The sequence below is a fragment of the Pteronotus mesoamericanus genome, unplaced genomic scaffold (assembly GCF_021234165.1).
Source record: "Pteronotus mesoamericanus isolate MK-2021 breed Mesoamerican mustached bat unplaced genomic scaffold, CSHL_Meso_final scaffold_507, whole genome shotgun sequence".
Classification (NCBI taxonomy): domain Eukaryota; kingdom Metazoa; phylum Chordata; class Mammalia; order Chiroptera; family Mormoopidae; genus Pteronotus; species Pteronotus mesoamericanus.
The window spans coordinates 16,992,168-17,013,881 of record NW_026555319.1 but is presented as its reverse complement, the minus strand read 5'-3'; the positions used below and the strand labels follow the sequence as shown (position 1 = coordinate 17,013,881).

At 50.2% G+C, this 21,714-nt stretch overlaps 1 protein-coding gene across 4 annotated transcripts in view; it reads right to left on the bottom strand.

Annotated features, from left to right (window-relative positions):
* Positions 1-1,745: 1,745 nt before the first annotated feature.
* Positions 1,746-21,714, bottom strand: part of LIMK2 (LIM domain kinase 2) — a 55,566-nt gene continuing 35,597 nt past the window's right edge. For all 4 annotated transcript variants that reach the window (XM_054594355.1, XM_054594358.1, XM_054594356.1 and 1 more), the window contains 14 exons: positions 18,592-18,727; positions 17,799-17,908; positions 17,015-17,203; positions 15,709-15,814; positions 15,148-15,344; positions 13,010-13,196; positions 12,070-12,156; positions 11,237-11,368; positions 10,938-10,994; positions 8,816-8,881; positions 7,711-7,885; positions 6,906-6,961; positions 5,306-5,463; positions 1,746-3,166 (listed from right to left, as the gene is read on the bottom strand). In XM_054594355.1, coding sequence (XP_054450330.1) covers positions 3,022-3,166; positions 5,306-5,463; positions 6,906-6,961; positions 7,711-7,885; positions 8,816-8,881; positions 10,938-10,994; positions 11,237-11,368; positions 12,070-12,156; positions 13,010-13,196; positions 15,148-15,344; positions 15,709-15,814; positions 17,015-17,203; positions 17,799-17,908; positions 18,592-18,727 — 1,801 coding nt within the window. In that variant the 3' untranslated portion in view covers positions 1,746-3,021. The remainder of the gene's footprint in view (positions 3,167-5,305; positions 5,464-6,905; positions 6,962-7,710; positions 7,886-8,815; positions 8,882-10,937; positions 10,995-11,236; positions 11,369-12,069; positions 12,157-13,009; positions 13,197-15,147; positions 15,345-15,708; positions 15,815-17,014; positions 17,204-17,798; positions 17,909-18,591; positions 18,728-21,714) is intronic.

Genomic DNA, 21,714 nt, shown 5'->3' with positions numbered 1-21,714 from the left:
TTGTCAACACCTATGTGGTCCTGGCTGTCCCTGGGAGGTGGCGAAAAGCTGAATGGTTGGTAACTGCAGTCATCACCAAGAATCTTTCAGGCTCAGGAGGCTGCAGCCAGGAGCCAGTGCTGTGAGCCAGCCAGCGGAGGTAGAAGCCAGGTGGCCCAGCTCCGGGAGGCGTCTTCCCCAGCATCTAAGCTCTGGGACTCTTGCCACCGTCTCTTCCCACCCAGGTTGGTGGCTGGACCAGGGATGGTGAAGGGTGAGGAGTGGCTGCTGCAAAGATGGGGGTGTGGGTGGCTCCATGGGCAGTTGGTCACTGTAAATCTTCTCCCCTTCCGCAATCTTTCTGAGGCAGAGGTAATTAAAATGAACATTCAGGCAGCCCTTGGCTGGAGCTGGAAACAAGACAGTGGGTGGTTGTGCTACAGCAGCCAAAGGAAGGGTGGGTGTGCAGAGGGGGGACACTCCTAGGGCTCCAGAAGCAGCTTCCCGTAGGAGCGTCTGTCGGACTTGCAGCAGGGGGTTTGAGCAACAGGTTCTCAGCCTCTGGGAACACTCAGTGTGACCTCTGCCCATGCCTGGACACTTAGATCTAACAGCCAAGGGCACCCTGGAGCATGTTTTTCCAGGATCCAGATTCTGCCCTTAAGATGGGACTCCTCAAGCTTTGGGAGAATCGCCTTTGGACGTCTAGATTTATATTGTGCCCAGGATGACCACTCGCCAGACAGCATCATCCCGCCAGCGGTCACCCCTCCACAACATCGCCTGTGCGCAGAAGCAAGATCTGAGCCTTTCCCTCTCAAGTACTTGTAGGGAAACACAAGGGGTGAGGGTAACTTGCATTCATTTTTTTCCCCACTGTGAGGGTGACACCCAGCTCCGCAAAGACTCTAGGACAGGAGTCCCCAACTCCCAGGCCACTGGTACGTCTGTGGCCTGTTAGGAACCAAGCCCCACAGCAAGAGGTGAGTTTGAATGTCATATGCTTGAATCATCCCAAAACCATTTCCCCCCGTCCTGGTCTGTGGAAAACTGTCTTCCATGAAACCGGTCCCTGGTGCCGAAAGGGCTGGGTCTGCTGTTCTAGGATACCCAGGCAAGTGTAGGTGCATTAGAGGGTGGCAATGTAGGGACCCAGAGGAATGACTTAGCTGGTAGGTGGGAGTCAGTCCTGCTTCAAGGATGGGGCTGCCTCATGTGGGAAGTGCATGTTCTTTAGAGCAGGCTGGTATCTACATGAGGAGGGGGAATTAGAATTAGGGAACAGGAGAACTCCGTGCTGCGGGGAGTCCTGTGACCTGGACCTGAAAATGGCCAGGAGCATTTTTCTAGAAGGGAGCAAGGAGGCCTTGCACTTTTGGCAGACAGGCCAGCACACCCTCCACATGCAGCTCTCTGAGCCAGGCCCAAAATCACTTTTCACTCTCAGTATTGTCAGTTACATAAACTGCTTAATTTATTTGGTCTGCTCAACGGTCCAACTTTGGCCCACCACTTCCACGTATGCTGGGGACAGCGGAGGCACAACTAGCCACACAGTGCTGACCTTGCTGCTTCTGGGAGCCCAGGGCTCAACCCCACAAGCTTGCACACTCCACGCATAAGTATGGTCTACATAGCATAGCCAGAGATGACATCTAACCCCGCAACTCATCAGGACTATGAACAACGTTTCACATGTCACCCAATAGACAGAACAAGAGAGTATTAACAGCAACCATTCTCCCGAATCATTCCCACCCACCTCCTCCCTCCCGCCCCCAATACAACCACCACACATCGCAGTAATATCCCAAACCCATTCCCAATTTGTTAAATATGGCCCAAGCTCACAGATGCTTAGGAAGAGGCAAATCTATTTGTGTTGAGTCCCTGGAGCTCTGAGAGCCAAGGTAGAGGCTGCCCCCAGGGCTTTTCAGCACCCAGGGCTGTGGCTCCGGAGGCTGCAGCCAGGAGCAAGTGATGTGGGCCAGCGGGCAGAAGTAGAAGCCAGGTGGCCCAGCTCCGGGAGGCGTCTCCCTCAGTATCTAAGCTCTGGGACACTTGCCACCACCTCTTCCCGCCCAAGCTGGTGCCTGGACCAGGGATGGTGAAGGGTGAGGAGTGGCTGCTGCAAGGCCAAGAGACTGCTGGGATCCCCACTCCCCTAGCCTTACACCCGTGGCCTGCGACAAGCCATGCTATCCTCCAGAACTCATCTAGATCTAGGCAAAGCGCCTCACGCTCCTGACTGGGGTGCCCACCGCGGGGGGAGGGACAGCAGCCAGGACATGGGCTTTCTAGAGGGCAGGGCCTCTTTCTGTCTGGCCCCCAGCCGCCTCCTGCACTGCGGGTGACTTGTTGCCGGCAGAAAGGATGCCAACCCAGAAATTCTCAGCCAGTCACCAGCAGCCCAGTTTGAGAACACAATGTGTAAACTTCCCCCCACACTGAAGCGGACTGGGAGGTGAACAGAAACCAGCCCTCCCCCTGACCGCTGGCCAGCTCCACCACAAGTTGAGGGACTCTTCCAAACCTATTTCCTCGACCCCCGCCCAGGGGAGGGCAGCACATGGAGAAGGAGGGTAGCACCACTGTCATTTCACACCCTTGTATTGCAGCCTGGCCACCAGTCTGCCTCTCATTCACACTGCCACTTGAAGTCCTCCTGTCCCCAGCTGGACCAGAGACTTCAGAGCCCAGGGGCAGATTCACCCTGGAATCCTGCCCAGCAGATCCAGATCACGCTGACTAGTGGAAGCAAGAGCCTGGAACCCCAGGGAGTTCCCAAGTGGTCACGAGTAGCAGACTCCTCCTGGCCCAGGAGCCAGGTGTTTTTTTCTTCTTCTTCTTCACAGCTTTTGGGCGAGTGTTGGATTTACAGACAGTAACCAGGTCCCAGAACTTGTAGTGATGCATTTCCCTGGTGTTGCGCCTGCTCGCCTCCTGGGGAGGTAGTAGGGATGGCTTGTTCTGCTTCTAAACAAGGTGCCAATCCACAGGAAGCCAGGAGGGCCCTGCCTACAGCAGGGGGCTGGGCCAGGGCTAGGGGGGTGAGTCCCGGGTCAGGCCGTACTGCATGCTCACAGTGTGGTCCAGCTCCTCCAGCTCTGCAGGCAGCGGGATGCCCAGCTCCCCGAGGTACAGGGAGAGGGCCTCAAAGGAGTCCTCCAGTTTTGAGAATGCCGGTCTAGAAAAAAAATGGGGTGAGGTAGGTGAAACGTGGGTAGGGTCGGGGGAAGGTAGAGAAGGCCTCCAGGCATGTGACTTAACCACTTCCTAGGTGTATGACCTCGGGCAAGTCCCTTCCCTAAGCCTCTGTGGGAAAGGTGCTGCTGTAAAGATTAGAGAGAACTGTAAGGAGGCTGGGCCTGGCTCCAGGGGTTAGTTTTAAAACAGAAAGTCCAGGAGTGAAAAAGTTCCTCCCCTGTCTTGGAGAAAACGCAATCATCAAAGGTGGGATGGACTAAGTGCCTTTTTAAAAGATCCTCTCCAGTCCTCAGGCTGTTTCCACATCAACAGATATGCCTGGGAAGGGGCATTTCGAAAATTCAGCAACTCTTCCCAAGGAGAAAGCCCATAGCAGGCTCCTAGAGCTGTGGAAAAAACTTAGGTGCCCTGGAATTCTCAGACGGCTCAGGCTTACTCCTCCGCCTCCTCCATGTTTTTACTTAAACATTTCACCTTCTCAGCCTACTCTGATCACTATTTTAAATTTATAACTTGTATCCCAAACAATCATCTTTCCTCAGCTTGACATTTTGTTAATAGCATTTGTCACTTTCTAATATTCAATACAGTTTATCTCTCCTTACTAGACTGTGAGTTCCAGAAGGGGAGGCAACTTTTGCTCACAGCTGTATCTTATATGCTTATCTAGCACAGCATCTAGCACATGGTAGGCACTCAGCAGATATTTTTGAATGAGTTAAAGATAGACATTTAGAATGACTGAGAAAAGGGGTATTACCAAACAAATATTGTGTAGATTCACATTTTTCCTCATGTTCTTACTCTGGGTTACTAAAGGATTGCAGTCCTTTGGCCTATGAAGGAACAAAATATAGAGCCTCCCACCAGCCAATCGCGACTCTCCAGTGGACTTTTGGAAACCATTTAAAAATAAAGATTATGCGCCAACTGGTTACCCTGGGGAGATGGAGTTGGGGAGTAAGGAGAGTGTCGAGGGGCACACTGATTATAGAAGATGTGCTAGGTATTTCAGTAATGTTTGAATTTGTTTTTTAAAAGAAACATGATTTTTGATAGCAGGAAAAAAAGCACAAAGATTCTAGTTTTCTAATGCACGAATTTGAAAAGACCTGGGGTAACTTTGGTAATTAATGGAAGCTATAACCTGGGAAAATTAAGGTAAGTCTTTTTTTTTTAAATCCTCACCCAAGGACATTTTTTTTTCATTGTTTTTTGAGAGAGAGAGAAAGAGAAAGTGAGAGAGAGAGACACTGATGTGAGAGAGAAACTTCTACTGGTTGCCTTCTCCCTTGCAACCCAACAGGGGATTGAACCCAAAATTTTTTGGTTAAGAACAACACTCCAACCAACTGAGCCACAATGGCCAGGACTAAGGTAATTTTTAAAAGATTTCTAGCCTTGGTGGGTGTGGTTCAGCAGACTGAGTGCTGGCCTGTGAACCAAGGGGTCAGAGCGCATGCCTGGCTTGTGGGCCAGGTCCCTGGTAGGGGGCGCGTGAGAGGCAACCAAACATTGATGTCTCCCTCTCCCTTTCTCCCTCCCTTCCCCTCTATCTAAAAATAAATAAATAAAATCTTTAAAAAACCCCTTCTTTAAAGGAGGAAATTAAATGCGTGAAGATGCTCAGTGTAGTAACACCTATTGTAAAGAGAAACTGGAAAAACCTGAACATCTACATTATGTATATTATAGTATGTTCAGAGAGCCTCTTAATAGAATTTCATGTAGTTAACAGAAATGAGAAACAGGGAGACTTGGTGGTAACAAGGAAAATGCAGGGCAAAATATAAAAATTTTCTCTGAGATCAGAGTCTATAAAAACTGTATATGTGGATATGCACAGGGGAATATGGAGACATGAAGACACTTAGTTTGTTAGAATGGTATAGGTTTGAGTGAGTTCTGTTAAAATTTCTTTTAATGGCTGTGTCTCTATGTCATACCCAGGTCACTTGCTACTATGCCCTCATCCACCCCCTCCAACCTGGCATGTCAGAGTTTTTGGGCACTTCCGTGGCTGAACAGTCACATCTTTGAGCTTGAGGCTTCTGCCACCCCTATGCCTGGGAAGGACGTGGGGATAGTCAAAGGCTGGGAAAAGGGGCAGGTTACCAACCTGCTCTCGGGCTCCAGTTTGCAGCAGATAGTGGCCAGGGGGAAGAAAGCTGGGGGGCAGTCTGTAGGGACAAACTTCTCCCAGAAAAGCTTCACGTTGAGGCCAAAGTCCAGTGTTCGGGGCAGGCAATCGGGATCTGCATACACCTGCCCGATGATCTGCAGGTGAGAAGATAGCTGATCAGAAACAGACTATGGAGGGGGCGGCCATATAGAAGGGGAGAGGATGCTGGTTTGTGGACAGGAAGGGTGGGCAGGAGACGATGAAACTGAGGTTAAAGGGCTGTCCCCCTAACCCTGACTCTCAAAATCTTGCTAATCCAGACTTGTATCTTGACCAAAAGTCTAATTATTGAGGAGGTTTGTTTGTTTGTTTATTTGTTTTTTTAAATAAGAGAAAGATTATTTACACAACCACAGAGGGAGAAGTGAGTGATAGAAGAAATGGGCTCAGGAAATGAGTCATAGAGGCAAAAGGAGGGTCCTTTGGGCGTAGGCAAGAGGAAGGTAATGGTAACGAGCGGGGTGAGGGCGAGGGGTGGGTGAGCTCTGGAGAGGGGGAGCGGCCCCGGGGTGGGTTTAGAAGAGGCCTCACTGCAGCAGAAGCACAACGTTCCACACCTGGAGGGGCAGCTCCCGCACGTCCCACCCAGCCCTGCAGTGCCCCGTGTCTGTGTTTCCTGCGAGAGCTCACACTCTGTGAAGTGAGGTGTTGGGTCTGATTCATGTCTGAAATCCTTTGGTGCCAGCCTAATGCTTTGTACACAGTAGATGCTCAATTGCCTTCTATTAAAGAAAGTAAAATTTTAAAAAGATTTTACTTACTCATTTTTAGAGAGAGGGGAAGGGAGGGAGAGAAACATCAATAGGTTGCCTCTCCCTTGCTCCCAACTAGGGACCTGGCCTGCAACCCAGGCATGTGCCCTGACTGGGAATCAAACTGGTGACCTTTGGGTTTGCAGACTGGCACTCAATCTACTGAGCCACACCAGCCAGGGCAAGAAAACAATTTTTGAAAGAACTTCATTATTCCAATCATCCCTTGCCTCTCCTCTACCACTCACCACTTTGTAAAAATCACAGAAACCTCTGAATGTATGTGTTCAAGTAACTGCTTCGAGACAGACTGAGTGAGCTCCTAAGGGCAGGAATGTTTCCAAGACTCACTCTGTACACCGCAGTGCCTAGCGCTGTGCTAGGTGGGCTGGCACTTCCTGGAGAGGCTACTTCCATTTCCAGGCTGAGGGCAGGGACACCTTTAGGGCCTGGGGAAGGGGGAAAGGTTGCCTCTGGCTACAGGGAGAGCCACATGATCAGTTTCCTTCCTGCGTCTCACCTACCCCTTGCTGGTCCTGTGACTAAGAGCAAGGCACTTCCCCTTTCTGAGACTGTTTCCTCACCTGAAAAAACTCCACTCCATCCTTCTCATGGGACCAATGAGACTCAATTGTGTCAACAGATGTGTGATAAACTGTGCAACCCTAAACTTGTGTTGATTTTATTGTGAGTTACTCATCTTTAGGAGGAGGAGCCCCAGTTTGGAGGCAGCCCAGTTTGCTAGGCCTGCTGCCTCAGGCCTTGTCTACCGTGCGGGAGCTCACCTCGCAGAGAACGATCCCAAAAGAGAAGACATCCACCGTCTCATCGTAGCTCTTTCCTTGGGGAACAAAGGAGAGCTGGCTGTTAGGTTTTGTCCCTTACCTGCTCTGCACTGAGTCCAGGGCCAAGTCAGGCCACAGCCAAGAACCAGGACTAGAATTGGATCCCTGGGGATGTCCCAAAGGCTTCCCACCTGACAACCACCTTTCCTCAGCCCTAGGCCTGCCCACCTAGGGCTATAAAACAACACTGCCCATGATGAAGCTGCATGGACTAGTGAAAGGGAACTGGACCAGGGTTCATCTGGACTCTGCCACTAGCCAGATGTGTGCTCCTGGCCAAACCATGGAACTTCTCTGGGCTTGAGGTTCCAAAAAGGGTTGTATCAAACCATTTCTGAGGCTTCAGAACCTTATGGGGTTCCTGAGTCTCAGCCAGCATCTCTGGCTGGGTTGAGCATTATCCACAAGAGGGCACCACACTTCAGTTCTCAGCATAGAGAGAGGATAAAGGCCAAAGCTCAGGGGAGTAGTAGCCTGAGCTCTCGCCTACCGTTGGGGCCTAAAGGCCACTGTCAGACCTTTCCTTAAGCCTCGGGTACGACGCTGACCAGCCAGTAAGCCTGAGCTTCGGGAGGAAGGAGTTTACGAGGCCCAGGCTGGCAAGGGATAAAAATCATGCAAGCCGTCAGCTCTGGGTACTTGGCCTTACACTTCACAGGCCTCCCCTGGAGTTCCCAGGGCTCTGCTGCAAGATATGGCCCCCACTCCCCTCTGGAGCATGTTCCCTCAGGGCATCACGACTCACCGTTCAGCATCTCAGGGGCCATCCAGTAGGGGTTTCCCACTACCGTGTAGCGCTTCTTGCGGTCATTTTTGCGCAGGGTACGTTTCTTGGTGGTGGCCTTCTCCACTGGGGGCTTTTTCCTCTCCTCTACTATGAGCCGGGAAAGCCCAAAGTCTGCTACCACCACAGTCTTGTCCTGGTAGGACAAAGGCCAGGTCAGGACTTGGTGGGGACATTTCCAAGAGAAGTCATTGAGAAGGGGAGAAAAGTGTAGCAAAGCAGAGTGAGTCACAGCTGAAGTTCTCTCTGACAGACAAGGCTAACATTTGTTTTCTATCAGTTTGGTATCTCCACACAGCAGATCCCCAGACCTGGGGGCGTTCACAGCGGAGCCCCTGGATCCTGGAGAGGTAAGGCTCTGAGACTTAGAGAGTGGGTCTTAGAGGCTCAGCGGCAGTACAGGAGATTTCTTTTGTTTGTTCCCCCTCCTGCCTTGTTCCCCAGCAGATTTAAGGCCATGGCTAGAGTCAGGGTAAGAACGAAAAAGACAAGGTGGAGGCAGTCAGTGGGGTGTCGGGGAGATAAGCTCTTCAAACAGCTACGGGGCAGTCACGTGGAAAAGGGATTAAGATTGTTTGGTGTGGCTCTGGAGGGTGAAGCTGGGGCAACTCAGCGGACAAGAAGGAAGCCAGACTGCAAGTCAACAGGAGGAATAACATCTTAACAACCAGAGCTGACTGGCAAGTGGGAGGAATACAGGCCCCAACCCAGTCACTGTGAATGGACTAGCTCTGTGGCCTCAGGCACCAGAGATATAAAAATGGGGTCCACCATGAGCTGCTTTACAGGACCATCATGGGGCAAAACCAGGGAAAGCGACAGGGACTATATACAGAAATCTTTCTATCCAAAGGATTTCAAAGGCTGTTACTAGGAGAAGGTGGAATTCTATCTGCAAGTGTCTGGGAGCCTAGAAGACAAAGGAGGGCATCAGAGGCAGAGGAAGAGCAAGATAAAAGCCTTAGGTGATATCTCTGGTCTAAAGCAAGAAGGGACAGTCAGTCTCCTTTGTGACAAGGAAGCACAGCAGGCTGGACCCAGAGAGGCCCAGAGTGAGGGGACATACCAGCTTGATGAGGCAGTTGTGTGAGTTCAGATCCCGGTGGATGATGCACATGGAATGCAAATAGGCCTAGAACAGAAGTAGGAACTGAAGCGAATGGCCACTAAATCAACCAGACGCTGACTCTGAATTTGGGCCATAGAACTGGCTCTTCTTCCAGGTCATCCTCAACTCACCTCCAGGGCCCAACCTGACTCCCAAGCCCAGGCCCTCCTGCTGTCACCAACACAAAGCCAAAGGCTCCCTGCGCTTCCTCTCTCCCTGCTGCCATCTCCTGTGCATCCTTTGTTCGCTGACCCCAACCCAGTGGCTCCTCTAAACCCTCACTGTTTTCTCCTGAAGCTTCTAACTTCCATGTCCCCATCCGCTCTACCCATTTACTTAGATCCAGGACATCTGAAGTGAGCACCCTCAGATGCATTGCTCCTGGCCCCTCCTCCCCATCCCTGGATCCTTCTTTCCTGTGACAGGGGAATAAGTGACCTCCTCCTGGACCTGCTGGCTCTACATTCCTGACATTCTCTTCCCCTGAGACTCAGCACCCTCCTTGCTCTCTTTCTACACTTTAACCTCTTTGTCTTCCTATCCAAATGTTTCCAGATAAATCTGTTTGCTATTTTCCTCCTCTAGGCCTCCATCTCTGGCTCCTGTTATGCTCTGAAGCCACTTCCTTTTCTCGTTCCCTTCTCTTCTCCAGCAAATATGCAAGGAGCCAGGCCCTCCTCCCCAGTCCCCTGCAATACTGCTTCCATCCCCTAGGCTCCCAGAGCTGCTCATACCCAGGGAGCTCTTCCTGAATTGCTGTGGCTCCTGACCTGCGCATCTCCGTCTCAAAGGCAGCCCACATCTCTCCTGTGCTACCGTCATGAGACGCCTGTGTGCCTGGTTTTTCCTTCCAGCTTCCTCAACGTCAGCCCGTCTCAAAGCCATCTTCTCTTCGTGTGCTGACTCCCACAAACCACACATCAGCCTCAGCAGACACCTATCCTAGCTCTTCCCAAACGTGTTACCAACCATTACTGTCACCCTCCCCCCAAAAAAAAGGATTGGTAAATGACACCAACATTCTCCGAAATAACTCAAGTCGTCCTCAATTCCTCTTCCCCTTCACCTGTTCCCCCACTGCCAAACTGTCTTTCCATTCTGACTCTAGCCTCCTCCTGTCCCCCTAGCCATACCCTAATTCAGAACTTGAAACATTCACCCACACCCCTGCCAGGTCTCCCTGCCCCAAGTTCTCCCAATTCCACTCCAACCTACTGACCATACCAGACTCATCTGCAAAAAAGCACAGCTCTGGCCACAAAACTTACTTGCTTAAAAATCTTCTACATCTGTCTTTTTGGCTTCCTAAATGAAGTCCAGACTCTTTAGCATAAGATACAGGGAACTTAAATGTATCACCAAAACTAATATTGCCTTCATGGACCCGACATGAAGAGCAGTGATGAAAATCTCAGGACTGCCTAGCCCAAGCTCCTAGTTCTGTCCCTTTCTAGCCTCAGCATCTCATCTGGAAGCCAGGGCTGTCATGAGGAATAAGCATGCACAGGCACGTTATTCCCGCAGCTTGTGCCCGGCACGCAGAAAGCACTCAACAGTCGTCAATTATTGCTGTCATCAGTGTCATTCTTCCCAAGTCAGACAGATGCTTCCTCCTCTCTCCTCCCAGGTCTTAGCTGCTGTCATCTCCTCAACCTTGGGGGCCCCTATGTCCTGGGAACTTTTATCCAGTTCTGACCAACCCTTCAGGACTCATCTAGAATGCATTTCCCCTCAGATTTCCTAGGCCATGAGGTTCTCTGCTTGCTTCAAGGGCCCTCAGCATCTGGGCACCTCTGTGCCAGCAAGGCCAGGCTACCTTGTGCTAGTTTGCTTCTCCAGTTTGCCTTGTCCATGTCCTGTTTGCCCTTGAAGATTTGGACTCTTTGAGAGTAGGGCTGTAAGCTGAGAACAGCCATCTGGGGTTAATTTCACTGGCACAGAAAGCAGCTCAGTACGGAGCCGCCCAGCCCACAGCCTGCCTTCCAGTGCTGGTCTGCAATCCTTGCATCCATCTCTCCTGACTGCCGCCCCAACTGCCCTCTTCTGCCAACCTGCTGGCAAGGTTATTGCCAAGACTCACCATTCCAGAGGCGATGCCTTTGGCAAATCTGACCTTCTGCTGCCAGGGCAACGGGTCCTGCAGGATGAGGGAATGTCCATCAGAGGCTGTTGGGCCCTGTCCCACTCATGGTCCAGATCCCACGGGTCAACATGGTCTGCCAGTGAACCTTCTCTGTGTGTGCCCAGGCACACCCATCATGGCCCTTTGTAGGCAAAGCAGTGAGTCTTTCTGGCTATCATAGTTCCAGGGTGTGTGACATATGTGTCCCACTGACAACCTACTAAGGCTCTTAGGGACCATGGAGGTGGTATGCTTACCACACTGCGCACGAAGTCCTTCAGTGTGCCCCCCTCAATGTACTCTGTCAGCAGGTTCAGCTTCTTGTCCTTGTATAGCACACCGATGAACTTGAGCACATTGGGGTGGTCCAGGCTGCGCATCACCTTCACCTGGGGGTGGGGGAGGCCAAGGAGGGTGGGCAGTTCCTGCTATGTCTTCCTTACCCCTTCCCTCTGGGGGTCAGCTTGATCAGTGTTACCTGCATCTCCTACCTCCTATCTTATGTGATAGGGAAGAACACCTCTAACATAGTTGGGGAGGGCCCCACGGGCCTTACCCTCAGGATCTTCCCTTTCTAGGAATTACCTGTGGGTGGATGGGGGGTTAGAGTGGAGGGTCCAAGGGTGAAACAGAAGCCTGGAGGGCAGCACTTGGACTACCGGTGTACCCAGCTGAATTAATGGAGCAACTGGGAGAGGCGATGGAAACTGTGGAAATGCTCAAGGGGTGTCAGTTCTCTGGGAGGCTCCGCGCTAGGCTCCCCCCGCAGGGTGTTCAGGTGGTAAGGACAGCATCCAGCTGTGCTTAATTGGCCTGTTCTCATGCCCACCACCGTGTTATCTGTGACTACCTCGGAACCACACCGCATCTGTTACCGCATCCCTCGTGCCCAGCTCGTGTTGTCTTTAGTATGCGTGCATTGAACAAATAATGCTATAATTCAGAGGGGCAGGGATGTTACTCTAGTGTTCTTTTCTGCCCAGCCTTGCAGAAAATGACTCTAAAGTAAGTTTCCTCTTGAAACCATTTTTAGTAGTCTTCCCTCTTCCAACCGTGATATCAAGCTCCTAATTCCACCCCACCTTCTTACCTCAGTCAGAAAAGTCTTCTGTGTTTCCTCGTCACACCGAATTAACTCCTTCATGACCATCACTTTGCCCGTGGCTTTGTGTGTTACCTACAAGGAGGGCGGATGCTGTGGGTGCAGAGACCAGGGGTAGTTCTGGGGAACTGTGTGAAACTCTGTGCAGCTCCCCATCCCATCCCCTGGAGGACACACTGAGCCAGATCAGATGGATAGAGTTCATGTGTGGAAGCACAGCACAGGGCAACAGGAGACTCAGAGAGGAGCACAACCCCTTTCCTGGAGAGCTGGGCATGCACAGAGGAGAGGCAAGAATCCAGAAAAGGGAAGTGTGGAATGAGGCGGGAAGGGGCTGTCAAGCCAAGCAGGGGCTCTGGTTATCTGACAAGGGAGTGAGTCCCTTGGGTGAACAGAAGTCTGGGGACAGGAAGGTCAATGCCGCAGACATGCGCTAGGGGCTGGGTGGGTTGGGGGTGAGCTCTCCAGCTCCAATGCTCCAAAAGCTGAGACACATGGCTTACCTGACCCCCCCTCCCAGCTCTCAGTAGAGGAGGAGGAGGAAAGAAAGAGAGAGAGGTTAGTCCCTGAGACTGTTCATCAGGGAGGCAGGAGCCACTCCCCCATGTGCTCCCTGTAGCATGACTAGCACTGAGGGCTCTGGCACCTAAAAAGACCCACTGACTGGAGGCAGGAGGGCCATGGGCACAGCTCATCTCACCCCGGGTCTCCAAGTTCACCAAGCTCACTGCAACAGCAATGCTGCCCTTGGGTGGCCTGGGAGGGCTGGGGTGGCAGGGGTGCAGCCCTTACACCATTCCCTGCAGCCAGGAAGACGGCCTGGTGTCATACAGGGTTGTAGGGTGAGACCATGTGATGAAAACTCCCCAAAAGGAGGTAAGAGAGGGACGGGGGGCAGAGGAGCAGAGCAGCTGCTGCCTGTGCTTACCTTGATGGCCTGCCCAAAGAAGCCCTTCCCCAGGACCTCCCCGTGGATCAGGTCACACGGCCGGAAGATCTGCTGGGAGTAGCTGCTAGAACAGCGAAGGGATTCCGAACGGCTGATATCACGGCTAAACAGCAGGGGTTCCTTTGGGGAGCTGGGGCCAGGGGACTTGGAAATGCTGTTACTGCGCCTGAGAATGAGGAAAGATGGTAGTATGGATAGGTTAGTCGTCAGAGACCTGCCAGGAAACGCTGGGGGCAGGAATCTTAGGGCTACCCTAACCCTAACCGTTCCAATGTCTGTAGTTCAGGAGCTATGAAGGGGGGAGGGGAACTTTTATATCAGAGAGATGTGCCACTTGGGGGCTGCAGACATCAGTATTTTATTTAAGCATAATAAAAACACATTCAAAGTGAGAACCCTGAGTACTTCTCACATAGAATGACTGACTACATGCTACTGGCTTACAGTGCTCAATACAGGACAGCACTGTAGACGACGGCCCACCTTCCATGTCTGCTTGATTTGAGGCACCAACTGGGTCAGAGTGATAGCCTATTGTCATCCAAAAAATGACCAAATGGGATTTTGAATATGTGCATATTCTGTATCTGCCTACATTTATTAATTTTTAAAATAATATGCATGTATGATTTTTATAACAATAAACCCTTTAGGTTTATATTTTTAAAAGTAGCCAGTAATAGCCCTGGCTGGTATGGCTCAGTGGGTTGAGTGCTGGCCTGCAAACCAAAAGGTAGCCAGTTCAATTCCCAGTCAGGGCACGTGCCTGGGTTGCAGGCCAGGTCCCCAGTAGGGGGCATACAAGATGCAACTACATAATGATGTTTCTCTCCCCATCTTTCTCCCTCCCTTCCTCTCTCTCTAAAAAATAAATAAAATAAAATCTTTTAAAAAAAGAAGTAGGCAGTAATAGTAATGGTTGACATCTGTTACTTTGACTTCCTGAAGAAGGGGCAGGATGGCGGAAGTCCACAGCACTGAAGGTGGACTGTAACCCTGCAACCTGCTCTCCGGGCATACTCTTGTTTGACTTGGACAACCCGGAAAGAACTGCCTGTAGCTTCCCAGCCCTTGCTCTGCCTCCTGCCAAGTGTGCCTACAAAGCACACAAGGTGAGCCACACCCCTCTCTTGCATGATGGCCCTCTAGATATCTGAGCAGCTCTCTGGCCACCCCCCACTCACATCTTCCTTCTTTCAGGTCACGCGTTCTCAGGCCTTCCCTGACCTCTGGCACTGTGCCTCCACCAGCTTACTCATGCTGACTGAGGCCAAGAGGGCAGCCATGATTGACAGGAGCCACGTGTCAGAAGGGCCCTATTTCCAACAGATGCCAGCCAAAGGGTCCTGAGTGATTTAGTCTGTTTGATAAGGAGAGCGGATAAAGGACCTGATACCTAGTAATAGTAACAACACCTCACATTTACTGAGCGCTGACCCTATGCCGGCAAGGTGGTACTTTGCATCCTTTGCCACACTCAAACCTTATGTAATTGGTGAGACAACTACCTTTATCTGCAGCTCCACTTCACAGATGCAGAAAGAGTCTAGGAGAAATGAAGCGATTTGTGAAGAGAGGGAGCTCAGCTAAAAGGCGCCACATGAGTGTGCCTGCCCAGACATCCAGTGCTCTAGACTCTTGTTCTTTCAGTCTCCGTACTTGGTGCCTGCTCTCTCTCCACAAACCTGGGTTTGGTTGTTGGTCCCTCAAATCTAAAACAATTTGCACGCATCTCTTGTTTTATAGTTTTCAATGTCCTTATTTATACTTATTAATCCTATCTATGCCCCTACTCCAGCCTCTGAGCCCCATGCTTTCCCCAGAGGCCACACTGCCCTTCAGGGACCAACATCACTGCCTCCTGTCCAGCTCAGGAGTTCAGTGGACAGTATGACCCTCTGGTTCCTATGGAAACCCTGCAGACAGCTGGGTCAGATCACTCACACGTCCTGGCTATGAACTGTGATTTCCGTGAAGGGAGCTGGGTCAGCACAATCCTCATAGCCTGTGCCTGTCCAGCTGGTTCCCTTCCTAATTCTGCCAGTTTCCAAAAGCCAGCCCTGCCTCATCTGAGGGATAGACACGGGACAACACAGAACCAGGGTGAAAGGTGGCACCTTAGGGAACGTCTTCTCAGTGTCCCTTCCAGATTCTCCTTGGTATCCAAGGGGCTGAGGGTGTGAGAGTGTCCAGCATTCTGCATGTGGGGAGAGAGTCGTGCATCCAGCCGCAGCTGGTCCAAGCGCTGGGAGACGGGGTCGTGTTCAATCAGGAGCTGAAGTGTCTGGCTCGTCTGGCTAATTGCATCCTCTACCTGTGATCAAGAGCAGTGTAAGGCTGGCTCCCACAGGCTGTCTCATCCCAGGCCACCCACTATCAGCCCAGATCATCCAAGCACACTGTAGTCAGTGCTCAACTTGGCTAATGGTGGCCTCTAGATGTTAGTAGCCACACAGTGCCCTCTGTCTGGCATCCTGTCAGCTTTCCCATCTGTCGGGCCATCCCTGCAGCCCTGGGAACATGCCAGGATGACACAGGAGGTCTCCAGTGGTCACAGGCTCAGTGGTAAAACAGAGAGATAAGACTGGGAATAGGGAAAGGTAAAGGCCATGGTTTGATCTCCCAGAGGATCTGTTTCATGTTCCACCCCTACTAGACAGACTGGACACACACTCTACCTCCTCCACTCGGAGTGTGCGAACGGGGGCCCCATTGATCTCCAGGATGCGGTCCCCAGGGTGGATGGCATTGCGGTTGTTGGGACTGATGTGCATCCGGTTGACCCTAGGCCAGACAAGAGTTGAAGAAGGGTGAAGTCATCCTAAAAACATGCCTGACCAATTTCCCTTGTGCAGGGAAAGCTTACCAGGTCCTAAGCCCCCACTGGCCTTCAAGGCCTAGGCCACTCACAGAGAAAGGACATTCATCCAATGGCTTAAGCTAGAAACTTGGATGTCATCCTCCCCGTTGGAGTTCCCTCAATGCACACAACCCTCACCATTTTGGAGAATCTTGCCTTCTCTCCATCACCACAGTCACCAACATCTCTCACCTGGATCTTGCAACAGCCTCCTAATCATTAGGACCTAGTTAGTGGGTCTGTACATCTCTAGGCTTGCTCCCCACCCATCCAACTTCCAAAATAGCAAGACTTCTTACATGCTAACCCAATGGTATCACTTTGTTGCCTTAATGCCTCAACACTTCTGCTGAGTCTTCATAATCCAGGCTCCGTGACTTAACAGCCTGCTCTCTGGCTACTCCCAACCACCCAGTCTACACCAGACACAATCACAGACTCCTACCTCTGCCCTGAACACAATTCCCTCCCCTCTTCATCTAATGAGGCTTTGGTGCAGACCTCACCTCTTCCTGACTTCCCCAATCCTAGTAACTCTCACCTATACTGCAAGCACCCAGTGCCCAACACATAGTAAGTGCACAATCAAGATTTACAGGGTTGGTTGGCAGCCACAGGTGTATTAAGATGGACACAGACTCTTTCCCCATCTGGTCTCTGGCCTACACCTAGGATGGAGTCTTAACCTCTTTCTCCTCCCTCTCTTCAACCAACAAAACAATGATCAATGAACACTTACTATATGCCAGGCACTGTTCCAGGCCCTGGGCATGCAGTATTGAGTAAGACTAAGATGAGTTCCAGAAGGAAGATGTAGAAAGGACAAATGATAAACAAACCAATACACATAATCTAGCCAGATAATTTCAAAGAGCAAACATGATCTGAAACTTGACACGCGAAAGGTGAGTGGTTCCGGCATTAAGTATCTGGTAGGAAGCAGCCTGGGCAGAGGGAACAAGTGCCAAGGCCCAGGTGTGGTTACAGCATAGTGAGCGCCAGAAGACAGATATAAGATGAGGATAAAGGGAGCTCAGCATAAGACTTTGGAGTTCTCAGCCCCTTGAGGTCCACCAATGGGCTCTGCTCAAGAACTCCTGCTCCAGGGTTCTCAAAATACTCACTCTTTTACTTGCACAGTGGTTGCATAGTTGGAGCATGCACTCTCCACGGACACAGAGAAGCCCCGCTTGCCCTCGGTGGTGGCTGGCATAGACATGTGTGTGACAGAGTAGGGTAGCTGGTCCTGAACAGACTCCGTGGAGAGTCTCTCAAACATGGGTGCCAGCACCACCTCATTGTGGCACTTCCCACTGTGGAGAACATAAAGGAGGCTAAGACCCTTGAACCCCACCTGGAAGCCCCCAGCAACCACTGCATCATGTGGTTTTTAACCAGTAGTACCCATACTTCCACAGTTACCGTCCTTCCCATGATGGGGCTGGCCACTGAGAATGAGAAGCCTGGGTTCCCTGGGGTGGACTGGGCCTGGCAGTGAGGTGGCCTGGGTTCTCTTTGCTCTGTCTTTGACTTAGTGAGAATCCAGCCCCCTCCCCCTCTTTGGGCTTCAACCTGACTTCTTTTGTCATCCACAAGAGTTGGACTGACTGAGCTCTCAGGGGCCTTTGTCTTTAATGTTCTGGGATCCTTCTCTGAGAGCACCTTCCCAGCCATTCTCTTCTTCTGGGAGGTTTGCAGGGCAGAGTGTCATTATTCTCACAGTAGGTAAGGACACAGGCCAGAGAGATGTTAATTCTGCTTACAGGTCAGAGAGCTGATTACGAACACTACAGTGACAGGAATCCAGGGCTCCAATACCCCAGTAGTCCTCCTGCCCAACTCATGCTGCCCCTGTCACTCTCTTGGCCACTCCTGTAGGGGAAGATAAACACAGGGCCACTATCTTACCAGTAGAGGGTAGTGTGCTGCACCAGGGCATATGCGTCCCCATCCTCAATGATCACCTTGCAGCTCATACAGGCAAAGCATTCTGGGTGGTACTTGAACTCCCCGGCCACCTATGAGCAGGTGGGGAGAAAGGTGGACAGATGGAGAAAGTGAGTCCTCGCTGTTGCTAGAGTGAGGGTAAGCGTGGGTGGGCGACCTCTCATCAAGGACTTACAGATCTGGCAAGAATGTACATATGCACTTCTGCCCTAGAGCTTCCAGAGGAGTGTCAGGTTGGTGCTCCTCTATCATTTTTGAGATTGCAAAAAACTGTTTTGGTCTCAGCCATGAGAAGTCCCCAGGAGTAAACATCCCAATTGGAAAGGCTCACAGGTTCGCCAACACAGAACTGGCCAGTCTGTGACTAGGCTTAAAGTCCTTTGTTTAGAGCAGGGAGGGGAGGTGGAGCCTCTCTGTTAGCCCATTCCAGGGTCTCCCTTTCTGATTTCCTAAACACAGCTTAGGCATATCCTCCTCTCCACCTGTAACACTCCCCTTTAAGGCCTTCATCCCATTGTATTGTGTCTTCTCCCTGCCTGGCTACCCACCCAGACCCAGCATTGAACTGTTAAGTCTTTGAGGGAAGGATCTTACCTGGCACTTAATCAGTGCCCAACAAACCTCTGTTAAATGATTAAATAAGGGAGAGGCCTTTGGTGATGGAAAGACCAGAAGATGAACAACCACGGGGAACTGGAGATACTGTCAGTGGACTCTGATGACCAAGAGGGGCAGAGATGGAGGGATCACTCACCATGACAGGCCCTGTCATCAGAAGAGAGCACCCATGGCAGAATTCCCCAAACTTCCTCCAGTAGTCCTTGTGGCAGTAGAGCTTCCCATCCTTCTCATAGTACCAGTTGGTGAGGGACTCCTGGCATTCTGAACACCTGAAGGAAAGGTAAGAAGAGAAATTCTCCTGGATCCAGTGTTTCTTAACCTGTTTTGGTCTTGAAACTTAGAATCTGATTAAGAGCCAAGAACCTTCTTCCAGAAAAATGCACATAAAAGGGAAATGTGCACATAATTTATGTATGTGGTATGTGTATAACAAAGAAGCCTAATCATTGCCCCAGTTAAGAACCTTTGGTCTAGCCCTGGCTGGTGTGGCTCAGTGGATTGAGCGCCAGCCTGCGAACCAAAAGGTCACTGGTCCAATTCCCAGCCAGGGCACATGCTTGGGTTGCAGGTCAGGTCTCCAGAAGAACCAAAGCAACTCAATCACCTATCCTTCACCAACAGCATTACTAATGTAGCATTATTCCCCCCAAAATACTAAGCATAAAGAAGCAATCAGGCAAATCTACAATGTGGATCACTCGATAAGACAACTGGTCTTGACTCTTCCAAAGTTAATGCCATGGCAGGTGGAGGGGGCTTGGTATAGATATAATATAATATATATTATATTATATATATATTATATAATAATATAACTAAATATAATACCTAAACCTTGGATTAAAAAGAAAATAGCGTAAGTGACAGTTTTTTTGAACTGAGAAAATTTGAATTTGGACTCTACATTAGACTATATTGTGAAATTACTGTCAATTTTCTTACACATAATAATGACATTTTGGTAACAGAAGAATTCTTAGAAGAAGCATATTAAGGTAATTAAGGGTGAAAGTCAAGATACCTACAACTTTTAAACATTTCAGAAAAAAGAAATACTGTGCAAGTGTGTGTGCGCGCACATATATAGACAAAGTGGCTGAAAGTTAACAAATGATGAACCTAGGTGAAGGGTACATGAGCATTCCTTGAACTATTCTTTCCACTCTTATATATGTTTGAAAAAATGCAAAATAAAATATAGAGGGAGGAAAACCCCAAACTCCATTACCACTGTACACAATGTATTAGACCCACAGCCCCTTTCTCCTCCAGTCAGCTAGTTGTGAAGCCCCACCTAAGTCAGGTCAGGTATGTGTTCTCAGGCCTTGTCTCATTTCTGAGCCCCCTAGCTAAGAGCTCCCTGGCCTGCTGAGCCCGTGCCAGCTCTTTCTTTCTAGTTAAGAGACTCTCTGTTCTTGTCAAGGCCTTACACCATGCACATTGGCCACATCCTTGCTTCTGAGGTGCTGCCTCTTGGTTTGTATCCTGATCCTGACACTTACTAGTTACGTCATCTTGGGCAACTTTTTACTTCTCTGACCCGTTTCCTCATCTGTAACGTGGACTACCGTGAAAGTGAAATCATATGTATTAAAGTATACATAGTTCATATAAAAGACCTAATACAGCAGGAACTCAGTAAGTGTTAACTATGAAAAATGATGATAGTGGTAACTCACATTATTTGCCACTTATTGCCACTATCTGGGTAGCTTTGGACAACTCTCAGCAGCTTTTCCTCAGGGACAAAATCGGACCAATAGCATCCAACTACTAAGAGTCACTGTGAAAACTAAGCAACTTAATGTTTAAGGAAAGCCTTCGCCAACTGTGAAGGGTAAGGCAAGTATATTACTATAATAATTTGCTGAGCACTGCAGATATAAAAGGTTGCCTATACCTTCCAAGAACTTATAATGGTTGGAAAAAGAGAATGTCTAAACAGAACTTAATTTTAACAATGCAAGGTAAGAGTCCACAATGAGTGCTACTACTTTTAAGCACTGCAGGAGGTAGAGGAGGGAGAAAGGAAGAACTTGAAGCAGCTGTAGAAAGGAAGGAAAGCAAGAAAGCTGTGGAGCTAGGACGGTCTGGAGAAGTAGGATCCTGAGAATCTCTCTTTATGGAGCATCCAATTCCCCTTGGTACTCAACAAACGCAGATGGCTTCGCCTATCACCCAGCCCCATCCTGTAGCATTTCCTACCTGTCCTATGCATGCTGAATTTCAGGGTCTTGAGAGCTTGGTATGGTGTCAAGAGTATGGATATGAAGTGCCTAGAAATGGTGCACTGAAAGCCATGCATTACAGGAGATGGAGAGGAAGACCCTTTCCTGTGCATGCAGCTCAACCTCCTCTCTGTAAAAGGCACACTGGGTGAACTCCAAACTCAGAGGAGAGACATGGGTTCAAGTTCTTAGGAGCTACACGCTCTTGGACAAACCCCTTTCTCTCTCTGGGTTCAGTTTCCCCATCTGTAAAACGAGAGGATTAGACTATACTACAGATCCCCTCAATTCTGTGCATACCTATGTTTTCCCGAGGATGACCCAAGGTTTAAATCTCAGCACTACCACTTACACCTAACTGATCTTGGACCAGCTGCTTCACTTCTCATCTGTGAAATGGCAACATCACCACCTACTTTTAGGGTAGAATTAAATGAGGTTCTGGAAGACTGTGAGGTGCCTAGCAGAGGGTCAGCACTAGAAGCAGGAGCTTCCTTTTTGCCTCCCACCTTCTGACTTAAAGATCCTGGGTGCCTGCCTTTCTTTACTCGAATGTGAGCTCCCTGAAGACGGAATCAGTGTCCCACTTAATCTTGGTAGACTCAGCACCTAGCAAAGGGCCTGATGGTGGGCATGGCAAGAACCAGCAGTCCAGGTTGGAGCAAAAGGGTTCTGTGGTTCATGGTCACCAGATCCTGCCCTTCTTTTGGCTTCAGTGGAGAGAAGCTGGTACAGATGTATTTGTACTCAGCTGCAGGCCTGGGCTCTATTACGCCCTTGCAATGGTATGTGTGCTGCAGGGCATGGGAGCACCAGAACACGTTCTCCTTTCCATTGTCAATATCCTGCTTTTGTTTGTGGCAAGTGATCTGGCCAGGCCCAGGATAGGGAGCAGGGAGAGAAACCAGTGCGGGCATGCAGGAGAGACATGCCAGCCTGCTGGGAAGAACACCTGGCTGGAGAACAACATCACCGATGCACACATCTGTGTCAAGGAATGCTTTTGGAAGGCACACCCAGCAACACAG